The 12866-nt window shown below is 39.3% G+C and overlaps 1 protein-coding gene across 1 annotated transcript in view; it reads right to left on the minus strand.

Moving 5' to 3' along the window:
• The window catches only part of NPEPPS (aminopeptidase puromycin sensitive), an 86879-nt gene extending 83167 nt beyond the window's left edge, over positions 1 to 3712 (minus strand). Inside the window, exon 1 of the mRNA XM_023732806.1 lies at positions 3636 to 3712. Within this exon, the coding sequence (XP_023588574.1) occupies positions 3636 to 3697 (62 nt within the window). The 5' untranslated portion in view covers positions 3698 to 3712. The remainder of the gene's footprint in view (positions 1 to 3635) is intronic.
• Between the last annotated feature and the right edge of the window lie 9154 nt (positions 3713 to 12866).

A 12866-nucleotide genomic window follows, 5' to 3' on the forward strand; every position in this document is an offset into this window, starting at 1 on the left:
CTGCGTGCGGGCGCGCACCGGGGCACGGGGCGGAGCGGTGAGGGCGCCGGGGCTCTGGCGCAAGCTGTGGCTGGAAGGCGGCTTCGCGCGCTGCACCTGTCGACGCCTGGCGGGAGAGGGGGCGGTCTGCGAGCCGGAAGAAGACCGGAAGGATTTGAGAAGCGGAGGGAAAGGCGTGAGGGACCCCTGAGATGTCTTGGAAAGTTGAAAACTATACAGATGGTCAGTACAGTCAGGGTAAACATTTAAAATATCAATTCAGAGCTAAACCCCGAACTGGATTTTATCTCCAGGCCAGCGGAAACCCCTGACTTGAGGCTCTTTGGCTGTAATTCCTATTTTAAGTAGCAGTTTCAAAGGATGATTTGAAAAGTTTCTTGTCAGAAAAACTTTAATAATCTAGGTTATTTGAACCAAAGCAGTTTGGCCTTTTGAAGGAGTGGTTTCAAAAGTTAGGAGATTTTTTTAATTTGTTTCCATGATTTAATGTTTAAAAAAGGGAGTGGTTTCAAAAGTTAGGAAATTTTTTAAATTTGTTTCCATGATTTAATGTTTAAAAAAGGTGTTTCACCTTTTTCTCGTTTTTTCTTTCTAAAAGACTCTTTACCAATTGTGGTCTGGCTAATGGTGAACTAGCTATGACTCTTTCAGTTCTATAGCTATCTCACAAATTGAGGTATATATATATTTTTTAAAGTGTCAAGGGCAAGGAGATTTATTCATAATCCCCATATTCCTTTATAGAAACTTCTCAGGTTGAACCCGTTTATTAGCAAAACTCAATGCAGAATTTTGCCTTAGACCAGTGCTGTCCAGTAGAAATGTAATGGGAGCCACTAAGTAATTTTAAATCTCCAACAGCCACATTTTTAAAAAGTAAAGATGAAACAGGTAAAATTAACTTTAGTAATACATCTTATTTAACTCAACATATTCAAGATATTATTTCAACATGTAATCAATATTTTAAAAATTAGCTATTTTACGTAATGTTTTAATATTAAGTCTTCAAAATCTGGTGTGTTTTATACTTACAGCGCAGCTTGATTTGGACTAGCCACATTTCAGGTGCTCAATAGCCACATGTGGCTAGTGGCTGTTGTATTAGGCAGTATAGTCTTGGACACTGGGCCTACCCTCTGAATCCTGCGTATCTTTTAGAAGGACAGACTGAAAAGCTGCAGTCCTTTCAAACTAAGATGTACGACAGGGCCTTTTGTCACATGAATGCATATCTATGACCACTTCTTGAGTAATAGTAGCTAACATTTACTCAGTGCTTACTAAACACTTTTCGTGTATTAACTCACTTAATCCTCTCAACAACTTGTGAGGTAGACACCATTATCCCCGTTTTACAGATGAGGAAACAGGCACACAGAGATTCAATGACTTGCCCAAGGTCACATAGCTAATAACTGGCAGAGCTGGCTTTGGGACCCAGACATTTTTTCCTCTCCTGGAGAACTTTGCTGTTTTGATTATTCTAATCCATCTTAGCTTCTTAAAAAATTATTTTCATTATGCAAGAACTCATAAGGTTACCTCTTTTCTGTTAAAGCAAATTTGATTTATAACCATTTAAGGCTCTCCATGAACTGTCCTTACCATTTTCCCAGACTTGTTTCTTCTTACTCTTTAAAATAGAGATTCTCTAATCTTAGCAAGCTAACCGGTTTACCATCTGGCCGGTACTGCTTGCCCATTCTCTCTTCTCAACCATTGCTCAAGCCTTTCTCTATTACTGGAACAAACTCCTCATCCTTTTGAGCAAACCCATGCCCCTCCCTTCCTTCAAAACTCACCTTTTCCTGAAAGTCCTCATTGACTAACTCCAGCCAACTCTAATCTCTTTCCTGTCACCTCACAAGTACTTGGCTTTTGCTGATTTATTCGTACTTGTTCTATTGTTTTAAATTTGTTTTACAGGTTTCCCCCGTTATCCGAAAGTAGAGTGTTCCTGTGAAACCTTTCATGAGCTGAAATGGCATAAAGTGAAGAAGCAATTACCATAAATTTATATAGGAAAAGTTTTTGAGAGTTCCCAGACCCAAAAAATAACCTATCAAATCATACTAAAATAAATCGAGATAAAGCACAGATGCTCACACACAGAGTTCAAAGTTATGGCTGCTTGATGCTGAGATGCTGAGAGTAGTTACCGGGGGAAGAGCTTGGTGATGCCACTTTCCTGCTGGGTTGTTCACTGCCTTTTTAGCCGCTTGCTGCAAAACAAACGCTGAACGCTATTTCCACTTTTCACCTTTTTTTGTAAAAGTGAAAATCCTGTTTGGATTTCTTTTGGTTAGCAAAAACAGGTACTAATGTAGGTCTTTTGTAAAAATGAAGTGGTGTAAAGCAAACTTTTGAAAAGCAGAGGATACCAGTATATGTACATCACTGCAAGATGTACTACTAGCAAGAACTTCCCTTCTAATTCTGTAACAGTGCTGGGCCCTGCACAGGGTACATCTCAATTGTTATTGACCTGACTAACCGATTAATCAAGAGAAAATAATATTTTACCCAGTCTGTAGCCTTGCCTTTATGTAGATATGTGCACCATAGAGAAACTATGTGAACCTCCAACTAGAGGTAACCTTTAAAATCGCAGAAGAGATTTTTTTAAAAAACAGAGTCACAGGTTTCATGGCAGCAGTAATTGTTAGCCTGCTGTGGGGAAAGAGGGTGGCCCTTACTTGGTCCCTTCTCTAGTCTCATGACCCAGGAAGTCCCAGTGCCACAAGTCAAGAGTGAGCCCAGATCTACTATTTACAGCTTGGGAAGGGGAAATAGAAAGTAACATATAGTGCCCTTAAGTAAGACTGGATAATAAACATGACATATGCTCCAGGCAGGCTTCTTTGAAGTAACTGAACTGAGGAACTCAAGAGTCCTTGGAAATTCATTTCCCTCTGTGGTGTTACAGGAGTGGGGAAGTCAGAAATGTCTCAAGGTTGCTAGCCCTACTTACAGATTTCTAGGCTTCTCTGTTTACTGAAGCCCTTGAAAATCTGCAAGCGAAAAATCTATTCTGCACATCTGTGTACTTCAATAAAAAGTTAAGGAAAAAAAATAAAACCACCCTAATACAGCCATTCTAGTGATACGTACTTTTGTCTTCAGGTTTCCAGCACTGGTCTGAGGACATGAGATAGTCCCAGTCTCTTCACTGACTTTCTCTGTGACCTAGAGCAAACCTTGTAATTCCTGTGCCTCAGTTTCCTCATCTGTAAAGCAGATATGTATGTAATAACACATGCTTTTATTCACCTGTAGTTGGGAATTTCTAAAAATCAGAATACTGTTCACAGCAGGAGTGTTAGGTAAAGGTTGGCGTAAAGGATATATAGAGCAAATGTAAGTCACTGAAAGAGATGTTTCAAAGAAAGACAGTAGACAGGAGTTGGGTTAGGGAGCCAAAATATTTAGGCGAGAGAGAAAGAAACCCTGGCTATGGAACATTGAAAGGAGAAGAGAAAGATGTGGAGAGTTTGGGAGACCATTACAAAACCCCTCATGTTAGATAAAAACAAAGCATTACTCTTAATGATTAGCCTCCTGACTTAGAAATTATGGCCTTCAATGTCACTTTCAGGTGTGGAAATTAAAACTCATTCTTCTAATAGTCTTACCTATGAAATCTGATGAAGGAGTTCCAAAAGCCAGGGACACAAAAAGTTGGAGAACAATCCATAGAAAGTTGGTACCATGAGGTCCCAGCCTTAACTCTTTTTCTGTAACTTAAAATGGCTGTTGGAATGACTGTTGGAAATGTGAGGAGCAGCTGGAATGTTGCCTACCTATCCTGTGTTCTTCACTAAGGGGAAGTAGGTTAATTCTATCTGCTTTAAAATGTATACTATACTGACAGGCATAATAATACATACTTTCATGTATTATTGATACAATAATAGATAATATATGTGTATGTATTTGAGGGTGGCAGTATGACATTATATACATTTAGATGTGCCAAAGAAAGTCCTTAGTCAGGAAGAGTTTTATTTTTCTTGGTATCTTTCCATCAGAAGTTGAAAAAGTCATATGTTTCCACCTGTCTTGCTTCCGTTCTAGCCCTCCTCACCACTTTTTTTTTTTTTTTTCAGTACCTCTGCTTCCTTTTTCACAATCACTACTCCAGGTTTATTTACCAATCTAGAATGACTGGCAGTTACATGACTATACCAAGCCCCTTTGTTGGTGATCTTCAAATTGAGGTGAGCCTGTTTGGCTGTGGCTACTTATGAAGGGTTAGCCACCAGGACATTGCAGAATATGAGAAGGTTCAGCTTCATCCACTAGAATGAAGCCAACACCCTCTGCTGCAGGCAAGAATGCATATGTCTGTGCCTGATGTGTGGGTCTCTGGAATGCTGCTACCACATTTCTCATGGAATCCCAAGTCTTTAAAGGTTACAGTGTTCTGGAGCTGGCATGCTGGATTTAGCAATGATGCTTGCCTTGACTTCAAGTCCAAAAAAGGAAGTGTGGGCACAGGTTGAACCAGACCTGTGGAGTAGCCAAGAGGATTAGACGTCTTAGCAGCCAGCCTCAGTTTCTCCACCCTTGGCTCTATCTCTGTTTGCTTTTTAAATCCCTGGTAGGAAGAATTTACATCAGAATTAGTCCTTACTCAATACCTGATCCCTTACCTAGTAAAGCAAATAATCACAACCTTTGTCCACAACCCTAGGTTAAGGATGAGGTGAAATTTTAAACAGGTATTTGGTATTGTGTCTCAAAAGAGACGCTAGACATTAAGGCCTGGCAAGCTGGTGGAATCCCATCTCATGGGGTGTGGTTCAAGAGAGCAATTTGCACTGAAGTCTTAGCCACATATCTTAAGTAACTAGAGATGAGCATCTTCTACTGTCAGCCGCCTTACAGAATTTGCCTAGGAGTTAAGATTAATAAGCACTTGAAAAGCGTAAGGGGAGCTAAAAGTTGGCTTGTGGCCTGCTTATTCACAGGATTGAACTGAAAGTCATCTTGCTTCAATAAACAAATAATGTCAGAGCTGAAGTTAGACTAAGATAAGCATCTGGGATGCTTTCATTTTCTGACATTGTGCATTTTCTAGGATAGATTTAGGAAAATAGTCTTGGCACAGAGGCAAGCCTGTGGAATCTGGTGCTTTTTTTTTTTTTTTAACTCTAGATCGTAACATCTCTGAATTGTGAATTGACTCAAGAAGAAACCAAAGAGACAAAAAGCAATGCAGACTGTTCATATTTTTTAGCCCTGGGAAGCCACACCAGCAGGTTTCTAGATATGGTCTATTTTAGTTCAAAGTGCGATCACACTGTATAAAATATACATTCACTGAGAATGAGGCATAGCACAGATGCCCCAGGGACCTGACATCAGGAATTAGGGCAAGCCAAAAAGGAAAAAAAAAAAAAAAAAAGACTCATTAGGCAAAAAGGCACAATTCAAACCATTCAAAAGAGATTTATACTCGTGCCCCAAACCTAAATTAGCTGTGAAGTGGAGGCCAGAGTTTCAAGAACTCTGCATCAGGAGGTCCTGTATTCTTGCTGTGCCCTATCCTAATGTGGCTCAGTGCCGTGAGATGCCAAAATATGTCATCTTCCTCTCGCCCTATGCACTTTCGCTAAAGTGATTGATTACATCTTATTTTAATATAAGAAACTATAGGTATGTGGGATCCCTGGTGGTACAGTGGTTAAGAGTTTGCCTGCTAACCAAAAGCTGAGCAGTTCGAATCCACCCGCCGCTCCTTGGAAACCCTATGGGGCAGTTCTCTGTCCTATAGGGTCGCTGTGAGTTGGAATCAACTTGACAACTATGGGTTTGGGTTTTTTTTTTTTTTATTTAATATATATATATAGGTATGTGGAGAAGGAGGGTGACAAGATCAAAGGAGCTGAGGAGGTGGAGATGAGAGAGAGGAGTCACAAAGAAGTGCTATTCTTTCTTTGATTTATAAGCTCTACCCCCTCTTACTTTTTCCAGGAATTAGAACACTTTAGTTCTGTCCAGGTTGGGATAAGGCTTGATTTTTACAAGTGGCTTGATTTTTACAAGCTGTATTTCATCCTTCTAAACCAATAATTAAAATGGTAAAATCTTAAAAGTCTTTTTTCCATAACTTTCATGGTAAAAGCACAGAGCAGAATGCCATGTTACAAACATTAGGATTCAGAATTTAAATTTTAAGGGTAGCCAAAGTAAGTTGGGAATGAGCTCCTTTTGCTTTGTTCTTCTTTATTATAGAGGGCTTCAAATAAAAGGGGATTAGAAACGACACAGGACAGGGTTAGATGCAGCAATTTGTTCAAGGTTAACTGCGAAGCAATGACAGGAGTCATGACGAAAATTTCTGACTCCCAGTCCTGTCTCCTTTCCAAATAGCCTCGCTGTCTGAGGTAATTGTCGGAGAATAAGTGTTGAAATATTAGGGGGACCACATGTCCTGATTTCAAATGTTCCATTCCAGTATTGTCATAAGCTATGTAAATGTCCTAGAAATTACAGTGTTCTGGGATTTGAGTGTAAAGAAAATGAAAGAAGAATTGTGTGCCTGGGAGTCAAGGCAAAGAGGGCACCCGATAGCTAGTGTCAAGGCTGGGTGACAGGAAGGAGAGAGAAAGATCTGATTGTTAGAATAACTAGGCAGCTCAAATGAGGGTAATAGATTTCCCATGCTGCAATGCATCGGCTGATGCTGAAAGAATGCTCTCTCCATGAGTTCTCAAACCAATGTTGCTGTTTTCAACCTACCTCTGCTGTACTATGTAATAGGGCCCACTAGAAGCAGGCTTCTACCCTGGAGATCTGACACAGTATGACAGGTTTATAAGAGCAGAAAAATGGGGGTAATCCTTTAGTGAAAGGGGTGAGGAATAACTTCATTAGAAACAAATCTTTTCATACAGCATCTTTGAAGTCCTCAAACTGCTTTGCAAAATCAAGTCTGTACATTTCTGACTAGGAATAGCAAACCTAGTAAGAGAAACAAGTTCTCTACGTATAGAAATCCTAGCTCTTAGCCCCTACACAAGCCAACCCTAGAGATCCAAACAAAGTATACTTTTTATTTAGCAAAATTAATCCATTATCACTCTAAATAATTGGAAATATATTTAAATGCTTTTCACAATATCTTTCAGTACTTAAGGAGACAGAGTGGAAATCCACAGAGCAGAAGAAAGGCCCACTTCTCCTTTTACCATGACCGTTCCTAACCTTGTAATTCTATGCAGTAACCGTAAAGGCACATTCCCACAGCCAGGTTGGGGCCCTTTGCTCTGCAGAGTAATGGAGGGGTTAGGCCAAGTAACTCTCCCAAGTATTAAGTGTACCAGATAAAATACAGGATGCCCAGTTAAATGTGAATTTCAGATAAACAAATTCTTCTATAAGTGTGTCCCAAATATTGCATGGGACATGGTTGTACTAAAAATATGCAATATTTAGGGCATACTTGTATTTAAAAACTACTCATTGTTTATCTGAAATTCACGTTTAACTGAGCATCCTATATTTTTATTTCCTAAATCTGGCCACCTTACTGGTAGCCTGCTTTCAGCTTCTGAAGATGGCAACCAATGGCTTTTGAATTGTTTGATTTTATAAAAGGAATTTTAAAAATAACTCTGTGTGTCTGCAAAAATCTTTTTGTTGAGAGTAGATTGCCATTCTGTCATGTTTAATTTTTTTAGGCTGTGAAACTCATAAAAGGATTCTCTGACTCCCTTCTGATTTTCTGATACCCCAGGGTATTCACCTTGATGGAAAACACGATAAGTTAATATCAACTGGCTCCATAAAAATCAACTTGTCTCTTCAAATATTTCAAATACTTTAAATACTATTTCTGAGATTAGATACCCATGTTCAGAATGGGGTGGTGATTATGCCATATTTTATAAGAGAAATTGCTTTGAAAGTGACATTGGCAAGATTATGTCAGGTAGCTGCCAAGTGCTGATACGCCACACTGGGAAACCAAAAATTGTTTATTTATTTCTCTTACCACTGTTACTATCTTAATAGTTTCAGCATTTCTACTCACCAGCAAATGATGCAGGCAGACATTGTAGACCTGATTCTGCCACTCCTGTGGATATCAAAGCTTAATACATTTTAATGGGGGAGGAAAAAAACTCTGTGAAGAATGCATATTCATAGGATTTTAATCAAGGAGGATCCCAACAGAATCTCACATTTTACCATAACACAAGGGAGGGAAATCTTTTCCAAAATCATTAATAATTTGGTTATTTAGGAAAATAATCTCTTCACTTGCTTGTTAACCATTTATTGAGTGCCTAGTGTGTCCCACTTACTTGGTATGTATGGGTAAAGCTCTTGGTGTTGTTAGGTGCTGTCAAGTTGGTTCCGACTCATAATGACCCCATGCACCACAGAAGGAAACACTGCCCAGTCCTGCGACACGCTCACAATCGTTGTTACGCTTGAGCCCATTGTTACAATCACTGTATCAATCCATGTCATTGAGGGTCTTCCTCTTTTTCGCTGACCCTGTACTTTAGCAAGCATGATGTCCTTCTTCAGGGACTGATCCCTCCTGACATGTCCAAAGTAAAGCCAAAGCTCTTAATAAAGTATAATTTATATATAATATACTAGACAAATCTTAAGGTGTTCAGGGCAATGACTATTTACAATTGTAACCACTATGCAGCTACTAGCCAAAACGAGATAACAAATATTTTCATAACCTTAGAAAATTTCCTCATAGCCCTTTTCAGTTAATCCCCAATCCCACCTCCACCACCCCACTCCTTCACCCCCACAGGTCACTAAGGCAATTACTTTCTGATTTCTATCACCTTAGATTTGTTTTGCCTGTTTTTGTACTGCATATCAATGGAATCGTGTTTTTGTGTGTGTCTAGCTTCTTTTGTACAATATAATGTTTTTTGATACTTATCCATCTTATATCAGTAGTTCCTTCCTTTTTATTGCTCAGTAGTATTGTATGACTATACCACAATTTATCCATTCTCTTCTTGGTAAGACATTTGGGTTGTTTCTGGTTTGTAAATAATATGGCTACTATGTGCATTCTTGTACAAGTCTTTATGGATATATGTATTCATTTCTTTTAGATACATACTTAGGAATAGAATTGCTAGGTCATAGGTTATATGTATGTTTAACGTAATAAGAAACCACTAAACAATTCTCCAAAGTGGTTGTACTGTTTACAGTCCTACCAGTAACGCTACCAGATGTGGGGTTTCAGTTTCTCCACATTTTCACCAACATTTGGTGTTGTCAGTCTTCTTTTAGCCCTTCTAGTGGATGTGAAATGGTATTATGGTTTTAATTTGCATTTCCCTGATGATTAATGATGCTGAGCATTGTCACAGGTTGGATTCCCTTGGAAGCTGACTCTGAGAGGGAAATTAGTAGGCAGGAGGTTTTTTAGGGCATGCTCTTGGGCTCAACAACTGTGATGGGAAGAGACAGAAGCAGGATTAGACAGAGGAAGAATTTGAGCTGTGATGCAGTCTCAGCAAAGGCCTCAGTTGACCCTATGGGAAACACTGAAGCTGGGATAACCCTTCAAAGATGTTATGAGTTTATATGAGGGGTCAGGCCTTTGTATCCCCATAATAGTTAGCCATTGAATGCATACCATTCTGGGAAGAAGTGACCTTTAGTAAATCAGGACTCTTCAACTGAGACAATCTCTGAAGTAGGCTGACAGTTGGCGGCTGTCTGCTGGCAGCCTTATTCATTCCTAAAGGAGAGTCTGGGTGGCACATTACGTTTACCACAAGCACCTTTTCATGATTTATTGGCCATATGTGTATCTTTTTTTGTGAAGTGTCTGTTCAAGTCTTTTGCCCATTTCATAATCGGGTGGTTCATCTTTTTGTTGTTGACTTACAGGCATTCTTTATCTGGATATGAGTCCTTTGTCAGGAATATGTACTACGAATTTTTTTTCCCAGTCTGTGGCTTGTCTATTCATTTTCTTAGTGGTGTCTTTGTTGTTGTGTGCCATCAAGTCGATTCCGACTCATAGCGACCCTATAAGACAGAGTAGAACGCCCCATAGGATTTCCTAGGCTGTAATCTTTACAGGAACAAATCACCAGGTCTTTTCTCCCACAAAACTCCTGGTGGGTTCAAACTACTGAACTTTAGGTTAGCAGCCGAGCACTTAACTGTTACACCACCAGGGGTCCTTCCAGTGATGTCTTTGGATGAGTAGAAATTTTTAATTTGAATGAAGTCTAATTTCTCTCTTTTTTTCTTTTATGGTTAGTGCTTTTGTGTCCTGCCAAGAAATCTTTGCCTCCCTCAAGGTTGCAAAGATATTCCCGTGTTTTGTTTTTTTTTTCCCTGTAAGCTGTATGATTCATGTGCCACTCACTTTTTAAAAAATAATGATTTATTTTATTTTTGTTGTTGAGAACATACATAGCAAAAACATAATAACAATTCAAGTTTCTATATGTACAATTCATTAACAGTGATTACATTCTTTGAGTTGTGCAACCATTCTCACCCTCCTTTTCAGAGCTGTTCCTCCCACATTAACATAAATTCACTGCTCCCTAGGGTTCCTATCTATTCTTTTGAGTTGCTATTGTCAGTTTGATCCCATACAGATAGATCTTAAAAGAGCATAATGCTCAGGCAGACTTTCTTTACTAGTTAAGCTAAACTATTGTTTGGTTTTTAAGAAGACTTCAGGGCATATTTTTGGTTTGAGATTTAAAGATTATTTTAGGGCAGTGGTTTCGGGGGTTCATTCAGCCTCCACGGCTCCAGAAAGACTGGATTCCATGAGATTTTGGAATTCTGCTCTGCGTTTTTCCACTTTTGATCAAAGATTCTTCTATAGAATCTTTGATCAAAATGTTCAGTAATGTTAACTGGGTACCATCCAGTTCTTCTGGTCTCATGGCAAAGGAGACAGCTGTTCATGGAGGCAGTTAGCCACACATTCCATTTTCTCCTCCTCTTCCTGACTCTCCTTCTTCCTCTTTTGCTCCAGGTGAATAGAGACCAATTGTTGTGCCTTGGCTGGCTGCTTGTAAGCTTTTAAGACCCCAGGCGCTATGCAAAGAAGTAAGAGGTAGAACCGAATGTGCTGCTCACTTTTAAAAACAGTATTTATTGTGAGGAGGTTTCTTATTACAAAACTATTACTTGATCAATGTAGGGAATTCAGAAAATTTAGATGAGTATTAATAAAATAAAAATAATCAATAATTCCAGAAATATCATTGTTAACATTTTGGTATACTACTTTCTTGACTTTAGCTATGCATATGTACATAACACATACACATTTATTGTATTAGTTTCCTAAGTTTCCGTAACAAAATGACAAACTGGTTAGTTTATAAGAACAGAAATTTATTGTCTCACAGTTCTGGAGGGTAAAAGTCCAATTCAATGTTCCCTGGGCCATGTTCCCTCCAATATCTCTAAGTTAAGACCCTTTCTTGTAGCCCCAGGCATTTCTTGGTTTGTAGGTGTATCTTCACATGGCATTCTTCTTCGGTCCCCCTCTGTGTCTCTTTTCCTTTTTTATAGACACCACTAGGATTAGGACCCACCCTTCTCAGATCTGACCTCATGTTAACTGGTAATATCTTCAAAGACCCAATTTCCAAAAAAGGTCAAATTCACAGGTACCAGGGATTAGAACTTCAATATAAATTTTGGGGACACAATTCAATCCACGACATTTACCGTATTGAGATCATAACCTATTTTGCTTAATATAGTATTAAAGATATTCATGTTATTAAATATTCTTCAGTAAATTTAATGGCTATAGATATGTGGTTAAAGTATTTAACTAATTTCCTAATCTTGAATATTTAGAGTGTTTCTAATTTTTTGCTGTTTTAAATATAACCCATTTAAAACCACTGATGGGTAGCCCAGGCTAAGATTTTAAAGAAACATCATTCTAGCATTTGAAAAGAAAGAGGCCATCTAAGATGCATCAATTGGTTCTAACCCACCTGGAGCAAAGGAAAATGAAGAACACCAAAGACACAAGGAAAGTATTAGCCCAAGAGACAGAAAGGGCTGCATAAACCAGAGACTCCATCAGCCTGAGACCACAAGAACTAGATGGTGCCCGGCTTCCACCAATGACTGCCCTGACAGGGAACACAACAGAGAGTCCCTGATGGAGTAGGAGAAAGGTGGGGTGCAGAACTCAAATTCTCATAAAAAGACCAGACTTAGTGGTTTGACTGAGACTGAAGGGACCTGGGAAGACACGGCCCCCAGACTCTCTGTTAGCCCAAAACTAAACCCACTCCTGAGGCCAACTCTTCAGACAAAGATTAGACTGGACTATGGGACATAAAATGATACTCGTGAAGAGTGTGCTTCTTAGCTTAAGGAGATACATAAGACTAAATGGGCAGCTCCTGTCCAGAGGCAAGATGAGAAGGCAGAGAGGGTCAGGAGCTGGTTGAATGGTCACGGGAAATCCGGGGTAGAAAGGAGGAATGTCACAGTATAGGGAGAGGAGCTAGGGTCACATAACAATGTGTATATAAATTTTTGCATCAGAAACAAACTTGAATTGCAGACTTTCACTTAAAGCACAATTAGAAAGAAAGAAATAGGAACCCTAGACTTAGAGTAGTGCCATGACTTGCCCAAGATCCTTTAAACGTGTGATGATACTGGCTGGCTGAGCCTCCGTGTCTTCAAATATGAAATGAAAGTGATGATAGCTACCACCCAGGGTGGTTGTGAGGAGTAAGTGAGGTTGTGTGTGTATGTGTGTGTGTACGTAATAAATATTCAGTAAATAACATTTAAAAGAAAAAGAGGAGGATGACATGAAGGAAGAAAAGAAAGGAGGAAAGGAAGGGGAGAGGAGG

The sequence above is a fragment of the Trichechus manatus genome, unplaced genomic scaffold, assembly GCF_000243295.1.
Source record: "Trichechus manatus latirostris isolate Lorelei unplaced genomic scaffold, TriManLat1.0 scaffold00054, whole genome shotgun sequence".
NCBI lineage: Eukaryota > Metazoa > Chordata > Mammalia > Sirenia > Trichechidae > Trichechus > Trichechus manatus.